The sequence below is a fragment of the Pogona vitticeps genome, chromosome 2 (genome assembly GCF_051106095.1).
Source record: "Pogona vitticeps strain Pit_001003342236 chromosome 2, PviZW2.1, whole genome shotgun sequence".
NCBI lineage: Eukaryota > Metazoa > Chordata > Lepidosauria > Squamata > Agamidae > Pogona > Pogona vitticeps.
Genome location: NC_135784.1, coordinates 3148246 through 3166846, shown reverse-complemented (window position 1 = coordinate 3166846; position 18601 = coordinate 3148246). Strand labels below are relative to the sequence as shown.

Genomic DNA, 18601 nt, shown 5'->3' with positions numbered 1-18601 from the left:
ATCATTCGTTGCTGGGCAGATGGCTTACCGGAGACCAGTTCGTGCCTTCCTGGAGGAGGCCATCTAGAAAAGAGCCTCGTGGCGCAGTGGTTAAAACGCTGTACTGCAGCCAAAACTGTGCTCACGACCTGGGGTTCAAATCCCAGGTAGCCGGCTCAAGGTTGACTCAGCCTTCTATCCTTCCGAGGTCGGTAAAATGAGAACCCAGCTTGCTGGGGGGGCAATGTGTAGCCTGTATAATTAAATTGTAAACTGCCCAGAGAGTGCTTGAAGCGCTATAGTGCTTGAAGTGCTATAAGCAGCACCTCTGCGGGGGAGATTCAAGGAAGGGGTGGACTGCATAACCCATCGTGCTTTGAAAAATAAAATACCCTAGAATCTTGAATTTAACCAAACTTGTGGGACAGGAAAAGAAGTCTGATTTTGTGCCATTCCGTTCCCCCAAGGGTTAAATGAACCAAGATCTGATTCCTAGAGAGACGACAGTACATGGCGTGCTTGTTTATTTATTTATTCTAAACAGAGAGGACGAGAGCCCGCCTGCCCCGGGCTTTTCTGCCCCTGGAAAGGAGGAAGAGGACGTGCAAAGCAGCAAAGCTGGTGTGAGGAATAAAAGAGAAGGGATGGGGTGAGCCGGTGTGCAACACCCATGTGTGTGTGTACGTGTGTACACGTGTGCAATGGGTCCCAGAGGGTTTTGTGCCAAAGCAAACATAGGACGCAGCTCGTGGGCCCAGGTGACCTGGAAACTGAGAAGGTGGTGGTGGTAAAATGCATGTTTGCAGAGAGGAAATGGAGGTGCAAGGCGTGGTAGCTAGCATCACACACACAACAGAGAGAAAAAAGTGTGTTTTTTTTTATGTTATTTAACTTATGTGCCACCCACAGTACCCAAAGGTGTCTGGGCAGCTTGCAACAATTTAAATACAGTAAAAACATAAAAAGTTAAGGAACTTCAAGTTATTGCACTTGTTAAATAAGAAGAATTTAAAGTGCAGGGTTAGTAGACCCAGCGAGTTTAGCAGCTGTGCCAGTTACAGGCAAGAAAAAGGAGGAGGATCTGTAGGAATGCGAGTCTGATCTACTGTAACCTTCAGTATTTCATTGAAGACCAGGCTTGCCTTAAAGGCAGGACTTAAACTGAACTGAGAGGGGTTTTTAAATGGGCAGTAAGTGGGACAGGGGGCTCCAGGCAGAGGGAGATAAATATCCTCTCCTCCACCCAACACCCCAGCTCCTTTCTCATAAGGGCTTCGAATAAGGGGTTTATCCATGCAAGCCAGCTGCAATTCTTTGCATGTGCGCATAGACCCATCATCACTCTCTCCCTCCCTGTCCCAATGCAGAGGAAAGCCTGCTTGTCAGGATCGCAGGAGGCTTACGCCCTTAAAAGACAATATTTAAAAGCTAAAAATAGCAAGTATGCATATACTAAAAAGGGTCGAATAAATACCACACTAAACAAAAGCAACATTTGAAGCAGGTTCAAACGAGCTCTTACTGTTTCTCAATTTTATTTTAAAGTCGTTTTTCTAATTTCCAAAAATGATTTGGTTGTGCATTACAGGGAATGGCCAAAGTGTGCTTGAAAAGCACTTACCAAATGTGTTGCTTTAACCACATCCCATTCCTAATGTTTGAGGAACAACCTTGCCCTTCATTGTAGTCTTTTTGGTGGCTAGACCCCCCCCCCCATGGGTTGGAGCACCAAAGTGTCCGGAGTTCAAATCCCAGTCTGGGCCTGATGAGAGGAGATTGCTGCCCTCGTTCGTGGCTAATGGGAGTTAAAGGCCATCTAGATGGCCTTGGGCAAGTCGGTTGATCCCAGAGGACCATCAGAAGGAGGGATGGGAAGCCATTTTTGATGTTGCTATTGTTGTTTTGGACATTTATCACCGTCCTCTCCGAACAGATATATCGACTCATAATTTAAAATGGAAAAATTAAAAAATGGAGCCAGATGCCTCTTGGTGAATTGATGGTCCCAGCAATGTAACTGCATAAATTGCAGCAGCAGTTTGCCGCCAATTAAAGAGTTACCGCTCCTATTTGTGGCTGCTCGCCAGGTTCAGAGACAGGCCCGTGACCAGGAATCGTGAGTGGCAACTTGTTAATTCATAGCCATTTCCTGCCATGACACCTTAGGCCCAGTAGAGGATTCTGGCCAAAATCTTGATGAGAATTTTTAAAATTAAAAATAAGCACAATTTTCTTCTTCTTCTTCTTCATCATCATCATCTTCTTCATCATCATCATCATCATCAACATCATCTTCTTCTTCTTCTTCTTCTTCTTCTTCTTTTCTGGTGACGAATGGCATTTCACTGCAGAAAGAGCAGCAACAAGATGAATTTCATCTGATTAAAGTCTTGCTACCTTGATTTCCCCTTTGGAATTTAATTGTGTGCGTTTTCCCAGTACAAGGACTAGGGCACGGCGCTTGCTGAGGGACTTTGAACTGGCCTGTTTCTTGAACCGAGCTACCTCACGAGGCTGTAGGGAAGGATAAGAGCCACCTGGACCACCTTGAATGCCTCGGAGGAATGGTGGAAATATAAAACAATAAACAAATAAGGAAACTCTGGCTTCCAGTTTAGCCGACTAGGCAAAATTAAACACCTGCAGTCTTCCTGTAGGAGAAATGTCCATCTCTACCCCCATCTTTCTGTTGGAGGAAGACGACAATCTTTCTGACCTAAGCTCAGAAGAAGAAGAAAAATGAGCAGGTAACACCAAAGTTACGGGGTGGAACGTTTTCTTGCCGGCAACTTTGAAAAGGGCGTCTTTTAATGATTTCCACTTTCATCCATAGCTTGGAAATAGCTAGCCTCAAGTAATGTGAGTTCATGTGGCTAATGATTACTTTGGGTAATGACCGGTGTAACTAGGAGTTACAAAGTTACTTTTAGGAATGACAATTAGTAATTTGTGGGTGGGGGCTGTGGCTGGAGGTCAGCCAGGAGGAAAGCCTGCCCGGGTAGCCCTGGGGGAGCTGCACCATCCCAGGGCAACCCCAGAGGGAGACGGGGGGGGGCAACAAGGCTCCTTAGGAGGGATCGTGGCCCCAAAAGAGATCGCGAAAGGGGCAGGAGCCTGACGGGCCCTGCTTTCAACAGGTGAGGGGCAGGATCCCTTCGCTCCCATCTCTCCGGGGAGCCCAGGCTAGTCATGCGGGGGGGGGGGCAAAAGAACTACAATGGAAGGAAAGAATTAGCTCGTTTGGAAGCCACCCCCCCAAAAAAAACTCCAGGGTGGCTGGGGGTTCCTCCCCTGGCAGCCCTTTACAGGGGTGTGTGGATGGAGTGGGGGCCAGAAGGCAGCTGCCAGGGGGCGCCCCTCCCCAGCCTCGAACCCCCTTTCCGAGGATGCTCCGGGCGCGGCGCCTCGCCTCCCACGCCAGCTTCCCCGGGGAGGACCCTTCCCCGCGCGACTTCTGCCTAGCGCCCGGTGACGTCACAAAGAGGGGCGGGATCCGCTCTCTTTTTCAGCGCGGCGCGCCCCCTCCTCCCCCGCCCCGCCCCGCCCCGGGGATGCCCAGCCTTGCGCAAGGGAAGCGCGCGCTGCTCGGGGGCGCCTCCAGGAAGCGGCTGCCTCTTCTGCGCTTTGCCAAGGCAGTGACTTCCCCGAAGACGGGCGCGGATCGTGGACAGGATGGCGCGCAAGAGTCCGCTTAGGCGCCTCCCCGTCCTCTTCCTCCTCCTCCTCCTGCTGCTGCAGCAAGGGGTCTCCGGTGGGTCTCTGGGGAGGGGACGAGGGGAAGGGAGGGGTGCGCCTGGTCCAGGCAAAGAAAGAGGCAGGTGAGCAGGCGTGGGGGGGGGCGGAAAGAGGGGGTGAGAGATGCCTCGGGTGGGAGGGAGGCACCCGCGCGAGTGTTTTGCCAGATGTGGATTTGAACTCAGATCCCACACGCGTGCACACACACACACAACGCCAAGCCACTGGCCAGGGAGGGTTTCCTCGTAAGAACCTCAGAAGAGCCCCGTGCCGGATCAGGCCGAGGGCCCCTCCAGTCCGGCTCCCTCTGTCTCTCACCATGGTCCCACCAGAGGCCTCTGGGAGACCCCAAGATCTCTCTCTCTCTCTCCTGATTCCCCTTCCCCTGCATCTGGCAGCCTGGAGATTTTACAGCCCCATCACGGCTGGTCACCGGCGATGGACTTTTCCTCCAGGAATCGGTCCCATCCCCTTTTCAAGGCCTCTAGATGCCAGATGCCGTCACCCCGTCCTGTGGCAAGGAGTTCCACTGACTCACCACCCGCTGGGTCAAGAAATGTTTTACCTTAGGTCTGCTCTCCCTCTCCCACCACTGGGTTCTAGGATGGCATGAGAGGCGTGAGAAGTGCCTCGCTGTCTGGAGGCCACTGTAAGCTCCTCGGGGGGGGTGAGCAGGAGCGACAGGGTTGCGTGTGGACGGGAACTGGTCCCTGCCTTGAGTGCCGGCGCCTGCCCTCCCAGGGATTCTGAGGTGGGGCGGTTTTATGGCCCCGGGGGCGGGGGGACTGGCCGCCTTCAGCCCTAGAGGTTGGGAGTTCGAATCACTGGGGCTTCCTTCACTGGGGCTGGGCTGGATGATCCTCAGGATCCCATCTAAAAATAAGCAGCTACAGACTTGGGATTTGATCTTCTCCTGACCAAGAGCCAGGAATTCATCTTTGTTTCCCTTAGGAGAGAGAAAGGCAGGCAGAAATTCACCTGGTGCAACTTTTCTCAGCATGACAGGGCATTGATAGTGAAACGGGACCCGCAGAATTGGTAGCCCATTCTACCGGTAAAGCCCCAGGTTCCCTGACTGGGGAAGGATCCAGAAAATCAAATGCAGGAGGTCCTCAGGCAGACGTTGGTCAGGAGAGGCCCGGACTTTACCAAACTCTTTACCAGCCCGGTCCTTGGCCTGGCCAAGAGGTTTTGCAGCCTTTTCGTGGTCTCTGTTTGCTCCGGTTCCATCCGTGGGCCTGAAGAACCGGCTGGAGCTGCAATGGTTCCAGAGACTCAGGAGGTGATATGGTGACCCACATACAGCTGCTTACCAAGTCCCGGGGGGGGGGCTCCCACCCCATGCCGACGGAGGGAAGGGGAAACCACATCTGAGTCAGCTCTGCCTAGAAAACTCTTTTTAAAAAGGTCCCCGGAAGCCGGAAGTGACTTGACAGCAAACGGTTATTGGTGTTGTCGTGATCCGGTCCACCGCAGAGAGGATCCAAAGAAGTCCTCTGGGGCTGAAGGGGAATCTTGGTTTCTCCTGGCAAAACTGGCGAAGGTGATCCAGGAGATCCTGAAGTCCTGCTCAGGCTGATTTTGTGTGTGTGTGTGTGTGTGTGTGTGTGTGTGTGTGTGTGTGTGTGTGTGTGTGTGTGTGTGTGTGTGTGTGTGTGTGTGTGCGCGCGCGTGCGCGTGCGCGTGCGCACCATTTTACATTTTTCACCATCATAAATTGTGCAGCCCCCCAGGCATGCTATTTCTGGTGCTTGGTGGGATGGTATTGATTCTTCCCCAGGGGTTAAATAGAGCCATTAGGGAGTTTGGGGAAAGCCTGCCATCAACCCTTTCTTCATTTTTTCCCCTCTCTCTCTCTTTTTGATTTATTTTGAAGATTTTCAGCCCACCTTTCTCATAAAAGAAGGCCCCAAGGCAGCTTATGTCATTCGCAATGAACAGATAGGCAGGGTATGGAATAAATTTAAAAATAAAATAAAATATAAATAACAAGAACAATACTAATAGTAAACTATTCAAAATATTTAAAAAGAATTAAATAAACATGGTATTTAAAATGCTGGAATAAAAGCAGTGAAAGAGAGACATATAAAGCATTCTGTTTTAAAATCTGACCCAGAGAGCTAGTGACTGAGCAAAACTTTCCCTGGAGATGAAGGCTTTTGCCTGCTTGTGAAATTACAGCAAAGAGGGGGCCAGCCTGGCCTCCAGTGGCAGGGAGTTCCAGAGTCTCTGGGAGCCACCACCGAGAAGGCTCTCTCCTGTATCCCCAGTAAACACACCAGTGAAAGTGGCGGGAGTGAGAGAAAGGATCTTAACCTCCTCCTAAGGAGATAACTCGGACCCAAGTTGTTTCTAAGAACTTTTCTCTGTTAACATCTTGCAAATTACACTTATCCCTTTTCCATTTTCAGTACCTTTCATCTTCTTCCTTTTTTCAATAATTTCTTAAAATTTACACTTTCCTTCCTTCTTTTTCATTCCTTGGTCCAGTTTTTTTACTGCATTTTATTGAACAAGATGACTTATTCTTGTCCTAAAAATTCTTTTATTCGCTCAATGTTAAGCATATCCTTAATCCAGTCTTTTTATTATTATAACTCCCTGTTCTATCATAATCTTATTTAACTTTTTCTTAAAGTTTTCTGGAAAATTTCTTCATTCCACCATTTGGAGATCTCTTTGCACTTAATATTTTCCTACAGTTCTCCCCACTTTACAACATTTATTTATTTATTTATTTATTTATTTATTTATTTATTTATTTATTTATTTATTTATTTATTTATTTATTTATTTATTTATTTAATTCTATTTGTACCCCACCTATCTGGTCAAAACGACCACTCTAGGCGGCTTCCAGACAGATAAAAATACAATCACATATACATATAATAAAAAATAAAAATATCCAGGAATAGACAATTGAACAATAAACAATAAACAATAAGGAATAAACAATAAGCAAATTCTTCAAGATGGCGAAAATAACAAGGAATAGGTAAAGAAGGAAAAATCAGTTGTTATCTGGAGGGAAGGCCTGCTTAGACATCTATGTTTTTAGGTGGGTCTTAAAAATACCCAGCAATGGGGCCTCATGAATCTCTGGAGGCAAGTTGTTCCAGAGGTGAGGAGCCACCACCGAGAAGGCCCGATTTCTTGTTTTTTCAGTTCAGGCCTCTCTCGGCATCAGGCTCCTCAGCCTCACCTCCTGACTCGTGCGGGTGATCCGGATAGTTATTGGTGCGAGAAGGCGTTCCGTCAGATATTGAGGGCCTAAACCATTTAGAGCTTTATACGTAAGCATCAACACTTTGAAGTCAATACAGAACCGAATGGGCAGCCAATGCAATGTGGCCAGAATAGGAGAAATATGTTGGTATTTTTTCACACCACTGAGTAATCTGGCCACCGCATTCTGCACCACTTGGAGTTTCCGCATCAGCCTCAAAGGTAGCCCCATGTAGAGCGCACTGCAGTGGTCTAATCTTGAGATTACGAGCGCATGCACCAAAGTAGTGAGGGCCCCGTGTCGAGATAGGGCCGCAGCTGGGCTATCTGCTGAAGGTGAAAAAAGGCGGCGCAGACCACCGACGCCACCTGGGTTTCAATAGTGAGCGTCGGGTCCAGATGGATCCCCAGACTGCGAAGCCCACTCTTGATGGCAAGAGTGACCCCCCAAAAAAGAGAGTTTCCCAAACCACCTACTGTGGGGGCACCCACCCTCAGTACCTCCATCTTGTCCGGGTTCAGCCTCAGCCCGTTCTCCTGCATCCATTCCAGTACGGCCTCCAGGCAGCGCTGGAGGGACAGAACGGCATCTCCTGCAGTTGGTAGAAAGGAAATGTAGAGCTGGGTGTCATCAGCATGCTGATGACACGAGGCCCCACACCCCCTGATGACCCCACCCAGCGGCCTCATATAGATGTGAAACAGCATTGGGGAGATAATCGACCCCTGTGGAACCCCACAATTGGAGCTCCACGGGGCCGAGACACTCTCCCCAAGCTGCACTCTCTGGGGACGGTCCTCCAAGAAGGAATGGAACCAGGCAAGCGCCAGACCACCAATTCCCAACTCAGAGAGCCTCCCCAGGAGGATACCGTGGTCGACGGTATCAAAGGCCACTGAGATGTTGAGGAGGACCAACAAAGACGTGTTTTACCCTTGTCGGCCTCCCTCAACAGGTCATCGTACAGGGCGACCAATGTCGTCTCTGTACCGTGGCGCGGCCTGAAGCCCGACTGAAATGGATCCAGGGCATCTGTTTCATCCAAGTGCGCCTGAAGCTGGTCGGCCACCACCCTCTCGACCACTTTGCTCGTGAAAGAAACATTGGCGACGGGCCTGTAATTGCCAGTTTCATCCGCCGCCAAACTAGGTTTCTTTCTAATCGGCCTAATGAGTGTCTCCTTGTATTCTCGAAGGCTTTCACAACCGGGATCCGGTGGTTGTTGTAGGCTTTTTGGGCTGCTTGGCCGTTTTTCTTCTGAACATTTCAACTGTCTCTGTGGCCGACATCTTCAGAGGACAGGAGCTAGAACTCTGTGTTCTGGTGTGTGGGATAGCTGAGTATTTGTATCTATTGGATCAGCTTTTTGTCCTTTTCAGGAGATTGGGTGATTATGGTGATCAAGGTGTTTTTCATTATGGGTGTATTGTTGTAATAAGGGGGAGATGGTCTGTCATTGTGCTCTATGGGTGTTATTCATTCATTCATTCATTCATTCATTCATTCATTCATTCATTCATTCATTCATTCATTCATTCATTCAATTAACAACACTCTGCAAAAGTGTTGTTAACTTGTCTTTTGTATGCAGTCCTTGTGGCTGAGTAGAGTTCCTTGACCATTTGCAGGCTGTATTTTTCAGTACTGGCAGCCAGGCTTTGTTAAATTTTAAACTTTCTTTTTTTTTGCTGAAGCTCTGATGGTGTTTGTGGATTTCAGTGGCTTCCCTGTGTAGTCTAACAGAATTATTGCTGGTGTTGTCCAGTACTTCTCTGTTTTGAAATAAGATTTCATGTCCAGTTTGTTTTAGGGCATGTTCAGCTACTGTTGATTTTTCTGGTTGTTTTAGTCTGCAGTGTCTCTCATGTTGTTTGATTCTGATGTGGATGCTTCGTTTTGTGGTTCCAATGTATACCCGGCCACAACTGCAGGGTATCCGGTATACTCCTGCAGTGGTGAGGGGAACCCTTTTGTCCTTCAATGACCATAACATTTGTTGTGTTTTTGTGGTGGGACTGAATACTGTTTGTAGGTTGTCGGGTTTTTAAAAAAAAAAAAAACCAGCCACCCACAAATACAGTATTTCTGCCATATATCAGTCATGAAACTCATGGAGAAACTTTTGAAAAAGCATTTTCCTACAGTTCTCTCAGCTTTTAACATATTACTGTCTGGATTGTCTGGATTCCCCCCCCCCATTTCTTTTATATTTCCCTTTAAAAACAATACTTTCCATACTCTCTTCATGCTTATGAATCTCCAAATCACTCCATATTACCTTTTTTCTACTTGCTCTTATCTCGGGAAAGTGCCTTTCAGTGCATTCACCCTCATCCATTCCATGAGTCACATTGGATACTTCCAGGACCACGTGCACCTCATGTTGGCCATAAAAAGGGGGGAAGGTCCTAAGCGGGATGGATGGTAGCCTCCCACACAGCAGGCCTACCAGCCTTTTCCTAGGGGTATGACGACAGTGGCATAGGAATCGCAAACGTCACGGAGAAATAACTTCTTTTGGTTGGTGTAGTATGGTTGTGTTTGGAAATGATTTCCTGCTATTTTTTTGGGGGGGGAGCATTTTCAGGGCATTCGGAGCAGAACATTTCAAGCACTCTATCTTCTTATCCATCCTAAACTTTTTAAAAACATGCCATGCAATTTGTGATTGTGTGCATTACCACGGTAAAGTCTAACTGGTGGTAGAGTGGCGAGGGTAGCAGGCTCAGGAGACCTAGGTTCGAATGCCCACTCAGCCATGGGAACGCAAGGTGGCTGGCAATGGGAAACGTCTCCATGAACATCTCATGGATCATTTTAGGAGGGGCAGGATGATGGAGAGGGGAGGGAGGGCTTCCCCTTGTCTCTTGTCCCGCCGGGTGGAAGCTCACCTGGCAAAGCCTCTTGAAAATGTCCTTTAAGGACCTGCATCTCAACGTTATGCTCTCTTACCCGCATCTTGACTACTGCTTTTTTGGGTCCCTTCTGCTTGTTGACCCAGGAGATGGGCTGTGTGAAAAGACAGGATGGCAGCCGCCTACCTTGCAGGGTTGGGGTTGGCCCTGAAAAGCTCATCCTGGAATGGAGGGTGGCTCTTCCTTTGTGCTCCCTCTCCTTCCACGATCTCTCCCCACCCTCCCACCCCATGACCAGTTTGTCCTCTCCTTTGCTTCCAGGCTCCTCCTCACACTCCTTGTTACATTTTTATACTACTGTCTGGGAACCGGATCAAGGACCACCCGGATTCATGGCTGTGGACCAGGTGAATGACCACGACTTCAACCACTACAACAGCACCACGAGGGTGGCCAGGCCTCAAGCCGACTGGCTGAAGAAGATGGAGGAGGAAGACCCCTCGTACTGGGGGTGGAGGACGCTGGTCATAAAAAATGCCGAGCAACGGTTGTCCAAAGACCTGGAGATCCTTAAACAACAGAACGAGAGCAGAGGTGAGTAGAGGCCAAAGCGAGTGGGGGGGGAGTAACTTTCCCCCAAAATCCTGTATTCTTTCTCCTTTGTCCAGCAGTGGACCTACATTTTTGAGGCCCTGAAGCTTGAACTGTTATGGTGGGCCTTTTGCAATATGCGATGAAATCTTCGTAACCCCTTTAACCTCTTCTGTTGGTTTACTACATGACAGATCACCACAATTTTTTAAAAAACAAACAAACCATGGACTAAAATCACTTCTCAGCCCCTTCTGAGATTAAGGGTCCTGAAATTTGAGGTTCATTTGTTTCATAATTGATCCGCCCCTTCCTTTGTCTAGGTATATACTAGGTGAAGGGTATACCCCGGTGTTTCTAGATGGACTTTTCCCCCCAAAGTGGAGGTCACGGGAGGTGAACTCTCCGTGAGATGTCACATTTAGCTGGACTTCAACTTTAAAATACAGTGGTGCCTCACATAGCGAGGTTAATCCGTTCCGGATTAACCTTCGCTATGGCGAAACATTGCTGAACGGGACAGAAAAGCCCATAGGAACGCATTAAACATCGTTTAATGCGTTCCATATGGGCCGAAAACTCACTGTTCAGCGATGCTTCCCAGGTCCGGCAGCCATTTTCGCGCCCTTGTTAAGCGAGGGCAGGGCGCGAAAACGCTACACGCAGCCATTTCAGGGCTTCCGGCGGCCATTTTGGAGCCGCCGAACAGCTGATCGTCGGGCTTCGTTTTGCGAAGATCGGTAAGTGAAACGCTTACCGATCTTCGCAAAGCGAGTTTTGCCCATAGGGGCCATCGGTATGCGATCGCATTTGCGATCACTGAGACCCCATCGCTATATGATTTCGTTGTTATACGGTGCGCTCGTTAAGCGAGGCACCACTGTATTCTCCAGTTTCTGCATGAGAAGGAAATACATAACAGACCACAAGCCCAGTCAGTCCATTCCCAAAGGGGTCCATGGGAAACCCACCATCAGGATAGAATTTGGTGCCACCAAATTATGTACGTGGTTTCCTTCCCTGTATGGGTTAACTAACCCTGGGAGGATGGAAGAGTAGAAGCACACCAGTCAGAAACTGGAGAAGCAACTGGAAGGCCATGGAGTTTTGTAGATCTAAAACTTCTGGGCTTCTTCTACTGAGCCCACCCTTTGTGTGTCTCCTCTAGGCCTTCACACCTGGCAGCACATGTACGGTTGTGAGCTGAGCAGCGATGGGAGCTTGAGAGGGTTTTCCCAGTATAGCTACAACGGGAGAGACTTCATCAGCTTTGACAAGGAGACCCTCACCTGGACAGCAACATCTCCCCTGGCCCAGGTCTTAAAGCTCCGCCTGGATAACAATTTGGAATATTCCAAGTACGTGAAAGCTTACCAGGAGGAGATCTGTGTGAAGTGGCTGAAGAAGTTCTTGGAATATGGAAACACGACTCTGCTGAGAACAGGCAAGGAGGACAAACCGGGGGGGGGGGAGGGGAGGAGAACAATGGGGAGGGGGAGGGAGATGTTTTGAGGAGACAAAAGGGATCCTCCTGAGAAGGGTGAAGCTTGAATTGGGGGTCCAGCCTGAATGCTGTGGGTCTTGGAAGTCCACATAAGAAGAAAGGGCAGCTTCACAATTGGAAGTGCAGCTGGCTTCAAGAATGAAAGATGTGTGATTGTCCTCAGAAAGTGCCAAATAAATTTATAAATAAATAAATTCATGCATAAATAAATAAGTTTAGCCACAGTGGGTCGTGGGAGGCAAGAACAGGGCCAGTCTGCAGGTGGATTTTGCATTCACACCTGATCCCTTACAACTCTGAAGCTGCTCAAGCCCTCCTGGTTTCATGACCCCTTCCCAGAGAATCCAAGCGATTGTTCGCTCTTTTCGGGGAAGGGATTCCCAAGGCTTTCCAGGTTCTGCAAGGAGGCTCTGCCCAGGCTCTCTAACGCGGCTCTTGCCGTATCCCCAGAACTCCCAGTGGCGAAGCTGAAACGACGGGAGGTCTACGCCAGTGGCTGGGAAACCCTCGTCTGTGAAATCTATGGCTTCTACCCGAAGGAGATTGATGCCTTCTGGAGGAAGGACGGGGAGGTCTGGATGGAGGACACCTTCCACAGGAACGTCGCCCCGAACCCGGATGGGACGTACCACGCGTGGACCAGCGTGGAGATCGACCCCAAAGAAAGGGACCTCTACCGGTGCCAGGTGGAGCACGGCAGCCTGGCGGCCCCTCTCGTCCTGGCCTGGAGGGAACAGGGTAAGACCCCTGGGAGCTGATCCCAGGAGGTGAGCGGAGGGCAGGGGAGGAGGAGGAGGCAGAGATTTGACCGCCCAACGTCTCACCCCGGAAGGAGGGAAACCACACACTTCCTTCCAGGCTGGAGTCCATTTGCTTTCCAGCTTTCACTCAACGTTTAATGAGTTATTTGCTATACTTTTCAGAGATACGTTGAGTAGAGTATTCCCCCCCCCATGATGGTTTGGGGGTTCCATTCAATGACTCTGCTCTTTTCCCCCCTCCCCAGCTTCAGTCACAGACTCGAACACAGAGCTTGTGGCCTTCGTCCTCTCCGGAGTCGTAGGTCTTGCTGTCCTGCTGGGGACGGGGTTCCTTCTTTGTCGCAGTAAGTAAACTGGACGTGAGACCTATGGGACGCTGTGCCAGAAATGGTGCCCGAGTCCCAGAAGGGATTAGAAAGGGATTAGAGAATCCAGGAACGTCATACCTTAAGCAGGTTTTCTCCGAAGTAAGGACTTTGGTGGTTGGTGCATTGTGAAAAAAATATATATGTTTTCCTTCTTTAACGGACGATCAAAGCTCCCAAGAATCTCTGCCCAGATTTTAAGCCTGTTCTCTTGCTTCTGAGCCGCAATGAGCTTATCATTTAGTGACCTCAAAAAGTCCTGTCGTTAACTCCCTCGCACCCCGACAGATCTTGTAAACTCAAGGCTGTGGCTTCCTTTTATGACCTGATTCATCTTATGTTTGATCTTCCTCTTTTCCTGCTGCCTTGAACTTTGCCCGGGGTTCCTCCCGCAACTTGAATTTTTTTTGTTTCTTTCTTCAAATGCCTTCTCTCTGGGACCATCCGTTTAACCCTTGGCTCTTCGATCGTGTCTCCGCAGGGCATCCGCAAGCAGAAGGTGCCGACAAAGAAGAAAAAAGTAAGTTGAATTAAAATCCTGAACAAAGAAAGGGTGTGTGGCGGGGTGGGGGTGGGGAGGATGAGAAGTCCCTAAATTCTAGGTAGTAAAATTTCCTTCTGCAGGAGTGGCGCTAGAAGGATGAAGATATATTTTATTTTAGGGCTTAGGAGGTGTGAAAATACTTGAGGTCAGCTCTTTAACGTTGTTCTTCATAGGACCGTGTTCTTCTTTGGCTTCCTAGAGATGTTTGAATTCTTCCTTATTTCTTCAAGCTGCTCCTGTTTCCCCTCTGCCTTCTTTTCTCGAAGCTAAAAACAAACCCAGTTTGTCCCGTCTTTTCTCTTAGGGCTTGCTTTTCGGCCCCCGAATCCTTCTGGCCACCCTCCTCTGAACCCACTTCTCCTCTTTGATTTGGATTCTTGCCACGGAGCGGGAGATCGGATCCGACGGCCTTATCCGTTATCCTATGACGTGATTCTTTGCAAAGAGGGCCCCGTTTCCCTTGCCAGCCAAAGCCAAAAGCTTCTCCTCCAGTCCTGTGATAAATGGAAAGTATCCGTTCAGCAAATCCGGATTGCATTCCCTTAAAAAGAAAAGATTCCAGTCCTTGGGCGTCACCCTTAAAGTCTGAAATAAAGCGCATTGCTCCTGTGAAACGACAATAATCAACTTCCATTGGGTGAAGGCAGTTTTTAAGATCAGTTTTTAGGATCGCCTACATTTGTAGAATCCTAGAACCGCAGGGCGGGAAGGGATCCGATGGATGCTCGAGTCCATGGGGAATCAAACTCCCAACCTTTTTTAACTGGGTGCGCCCCGGTTGGTTGGGTGTGTATTCTCGCACAGTTGCCCAATCTAGGATGGGCCTGGGATGAAAAAAGGAGGAGTTTTTTTTTTGTCTGAACCTTGCCTAACAGTGAGAGCTGTTCAGCCGTGTTGTGAACCGCCTCGGATGGATGGTGGATCCTCCTGCTTTGGAGGTTTCAGGAAAAAAAAGATGGATTTGCTGTTCTGGGAGAAGCCTTTGGCTTTGAGTTTCTTGCTTCAGCTTCCAGAGTTGGTGACCCTCGGAGTCCCATCCTGGTCTACGATTCGATGGTCCTCTAAGGGTGCGATCCCACCGACAAACGGCTTACGTCCTGGGCCACGTGCTTCGTTTTAGTGTGATTGCCAATCACAGGGCGTACGTGGCATAGCAGACTGGCCTGATCTTCCTCCAAGCCCGGGTCCCTCGGCAGGGCTAATCTGTTTTGCGGCCAGCCTGGAGCGATCCTGATGGGGAAGGGTTAGAGTCATTTTAAAGGAGGTTGCTCTCAGCTGCCTTTCCAGTACGGTCATCCACCAGATCACCCCTTTATCCGAGGGTAGTTTTGACCCAGTGCCTGAGTGGCCGACCTCGATCGGACATTTGGGAAAGAACATCCCATCCTTATTGGAGGGGTCGCCATCTCTGTGGGCTTTCTGCCTTGTGCTTCCAAAATGCAGCTTGGCTCGCTTGTTTGAGCCTTCTTCTCAGCTTCTCTACTGGATAGGCATCTCCGGAGGGTACCTCCATTCTCTGCTCGGAGCAGTTTTTCAGGATTGTTCAATCTGCAGCGGGAGAAGAATGGACAGACCCTCCCTTTGCTGATGGGGGTGGGCTGGGTAAGCTTTGATGGGGGAACCATTAAAATTCTGAGGTGTCAGGGTGGACTGTCCTCTTGTGACCCTTTCCCTGTTTGTTTGTTTGTTTGTTTGTTTGTTTCCTGCCCATCTAGACCAAAGTCTACTCGGCAGCTAACAATAATAGATAAAATAAAAAACAACAGTAGCAATATAGCTCAACATGAGGAAAAATATTCAAGTGATGACAGGAGGGAAAGCCTGCCTAAAGAGCCAGGTCTTAAGTTTGCTCTTGAAAACACCCAACAAGAGAGCCAGACAGATCTCTGTGGGCAGACTGGTCCTAAGGCGAGGGGCCACTGCTGAGAAGGTCTGGTTTCTTGTTCTTTCTCTCCAGGCCTCCCTCGGTGTTATGCCCCTCAGCCGCCCTTCCTGGTTAGAATGAGTGATTTGGGTAGATCTAGGTGGGAGGAGGCGTTCCACTAGATATTAAGGTCCTAAACCGTTTAGGGCATTATATGTCATCATTAACACTTTGAAATCAATGTGGAAACAAACGGGTAGCCAATACAAGGCAGCCAGAGTGGGAGATATATGCTGATATTTTCTCGTCCCACTGAGAAGCCGCATTCTGCACGATCTGAAAGGTAGCCCCACATAGAATGGATTGCAGTAGTCTAATCTCGAGACTACAAGTGCATGGACCAGAGTGTTGAGTACCCCACCATCAAGATAGGGACGCAGCTGGGCAATCTGCCAAAGATAGAAATAGGCAGTACGGACCACTGACATCTCCATGGTGCCAGATCCAGGTGGACACCAAGCTGTAAACCTCACTCTTTGTGGTGAGAGTCACCACCACCACCCAAAAAGTGAGGGAGTTTCCCAAGCCACCAGTGTCTGGGCCACCTACCCCCAGTCCGGGTTCAGCCTCAGTCCATTTTCCTGCATCCATTACAGTACAGCCCCCAGGCAGTGCTCAAGGGACGTAACGGCATCCACTGTTGTTGGAGAAAATGAGATGTAGAGCTGGGTGTCATCAGCGTACTGATGGCACGAAGCCCCACACCCCCTGATGACCCCACCCAGCGGCCTCATGTAGATATTAAACAGCATTGGGGAGATAATCAAGCCCTGCGGAACCCCACAATTGAGGCTCCACGAGGCCAAAACACTCTCCCCAAGCTGTACTCTCTGGCGACGGTCTTCCAAGAAGGATCGGAGCCAGGCTAGTGCCAGACCACCGATTCCCAGCTCGGCGAGCCTCCCCAGGAGGATACCGTGGTCGACGGTATCAAAGGCCTCTGAGATATCGAGGAGGACCAACAGAGACATTTTGCCCTGTCAGCCTCCCTCTGCAGATCATCAAACAGGGCGACCAGTGTCATTTCCGTACCGTGGCACACTCTGAAGCCCGACTGAAATGGATCCAGGGTGTTCGTTTCATCCAAAAGGGCCTGGAGCGGGTCAGTCACCACCCTCTTTACCACTTTGCTGAGGAAAGAAACATCGTTTCTCAGTGTGTGTTTTTCTACAGGGCGCTTTCCTGTCTGAGTGCAAGACGGGCTTCTTCCTTCCTGTGGTCTCGGTGGCTTCAATTGAAAGGAGCGGCTCTTGCACATGTTTGGAGCGATCTGTGGTTTTCCAGTGGGAGAAAAAAAACTATTTAGAAGGCACTTTGGAAACGATGTGAAAGCAGCAGCAGTCGTGTCTAACTCTTCGTGACCCCATGGACCAGAGCACGCCAGGCCCTCCTGTCTTCCACTGCCTCCCCGAGTTTGGTCAAAAGCTGGGCTTCTCACTTATGCTGAAAGCAATGACGCAAAATTCGACCTGATTTTTTTTTTAAAAGGAGACACAGTGGGGATTAGCCTTGTGATTTTTTTCTGCATGTCACTGGCGGGAAGTCAACAACCAGGAAATGGCTACCAGTTCGTAGGAGGAGCTTCCTCAAAGAGTGGGAAAGTGTTGCAAAGACACACTCCAGTGTCCTCTGGGTGACGGCAATGTGCAGCCGGCCAGTCCTTCACCTCCCAAAGCCTTGCACTGTGTTGGCACCAAGGGGGTGGCACTCCACCGCTGGGCAGCCTTGACCTGAAACGCTGTGAGGTCACAGAATGTTCACAAGTGTTCCAACCGTTCAGGATGACTGTCAGGAAGAGGAAGAGGAGGGGAGTGGATCTCTCTGTGCATGTGCGTGGGTTTGTGTGTGCTTGGAAACAGAAAGAACAGACATTCCTGGCGGGGGGGGGACTGATGGGAGCCTTTCTGTCCTCTCAGCCAGACGGTAAAAAGATTTTAAATGTTGTGTGTGGGATTTGTGTGCTAAAATTATTTATTTATTTGATTTATATGCTGCCTTTCTACTGGAAACGCTACCAGTAATGTTTTCGAATTAACAGCTCAGAACTTCACACAACCTCCTAGAACAACACAATCCATATGACGGCCCAGCTATCAAGATGTAATTAAAAATAAATATATTGACAGCACTGGATGGGGGGCATAACTTTTGTCTTCAGTAATTTCCCAAAATGTCAGGAAAGAAGCTTGGTGTACCTTGGTTGTGGGCTTACTCCACAGATTGGGGGCCATCGTTAAAAAGTCCTGATTCCTTATTGTTGTGATTTTGGGCTTCCATGGTGTGGCCACCTTTAACAAATCTGGATTATTGGGAGGAGTGAGTGAAACTGGTAGCTGTGTTCTAGAAGAAGTATTGAAGTCAGGGTGTCCTAGGTCAAAACCAGCATCTTGAACTGAGCACGCAGACGATGGAGGTGCACCAAAACTGCAGAAATGTGATTGAATTTGCTACTCCCAGAAATCAGTCTGGCTGCCAGATGCACACCACTCTGTCTACTCCTCTGTGAAATAGAGTTTTTGTTTCAAAAATTGCTATGTTTTGTATTCTGTATTCTGTAACCTTTTATAACATTAACTTGTGCATATACATTTTTAATCGATTTTATATCTGCCTCATTATTTTACATGCTTTTATTTTTGAAGTTACATTGAGACAATCCTTGTGGGGATTTGCACCCAGCTGAACATAGGAAGAAAAGGGTTCTGACAAAGCCTCTAACCTCAGTCTCCTTATTGCTCCTGCCAGGATACATTTCTGGGTGGCACGCCGGACCTCAAACCATCCCTGGTAGCATTTTCTGTTTGTGCAGGCAGGCTTAGAAGAAGTCCAAAAAGGTCTTTAACAACTTTTTCAAAAATGTCCAAAGGGTCGGAGGAAGTAAAGGATTGTTCTCTTAAAAAATAAGAGGTTGGGAGACATTAGAAATAACTGTCTCTGTTCTGGTAAATTTCCAGTCCATTGCAAACCTCTTTCTCCACGAAATATCACATTATCCTAGCCTGGCATTTCGCAAGAGGTGCAGAGAGGGTGGGGGTGCATATGGAAAAATATTGCTTTGATAAGACACACTTTTTTCATTCCTGGAAAAAAATAATACTTTTCTTAACCTCA

At 48.8% G+C, this 18601-nt stretch overlaps 1 protein-coding gene across 2 annotated transcripts; it reads left to right on the top strand.

Moving 5' to 3' along the window:
* Positions 1-533: 533 nt before the first annotated feature.
* LOC144587261 (major histocompatibility complex class I-related protein 1-like) lies at positions 534-18094 on the top strand. Of its 2 annotated transcripts, XM_078387297.1 has the most exons (8): positions 534-628; positions 2331-2726; positions 10123-10395; positions 11561-11836; positions 12347-12634; positions 12903-13001; positions 13504-13542; positions 16664-18094. In XM_078387297.1, exons 3-8 carry the CDS (start codon positions 10194-10196, stop codon positions 16678-16680), a joined length of 921 nt encoding a protein of 306 aa, XP_078243423.1. In that variant the 5' UTR covers positions 534-628; positions 2331-2726; positions 10123-10193; the 3' UTR covers positions 16681-18094. The 2 variants fall into 2 exon arrangements, with proteins under 2 accessions (XP_078243423.1, XP_078243421.1); XM_078387295.1 differs by lacking the exons at positions 534-628; positions 2331-2726 and adding an exon at positions 3520-3730.
* The last annotated feature ends 507 nt before the right edge of the window (positions 18095-18601 follow it).

Coding starts and splice junctions, on each gene's coding strand:
- LOC144587261 (XM_078387295.1), top strand. CDS start 3,652: ATGGCGCGCAAGAGTCCGCTTAGGCGCCTCCCCGTCCTCTTCCTCCTC. Junction 3,731..10,122: donor GCTGCAGCAAGGGGTCTCCG/GTGGGTCTCTGG, acceptor CTTTGCTTCCAG/GCTCCTCCTCACACTCCTTG. Junction 10,396..11,560: donor ACAACAGAACGAGAGCAGAG/GTGAGTAGAGGC, acceptor TGTCTCCTCTAG/GCCTTCACACCTGGCAGCAC.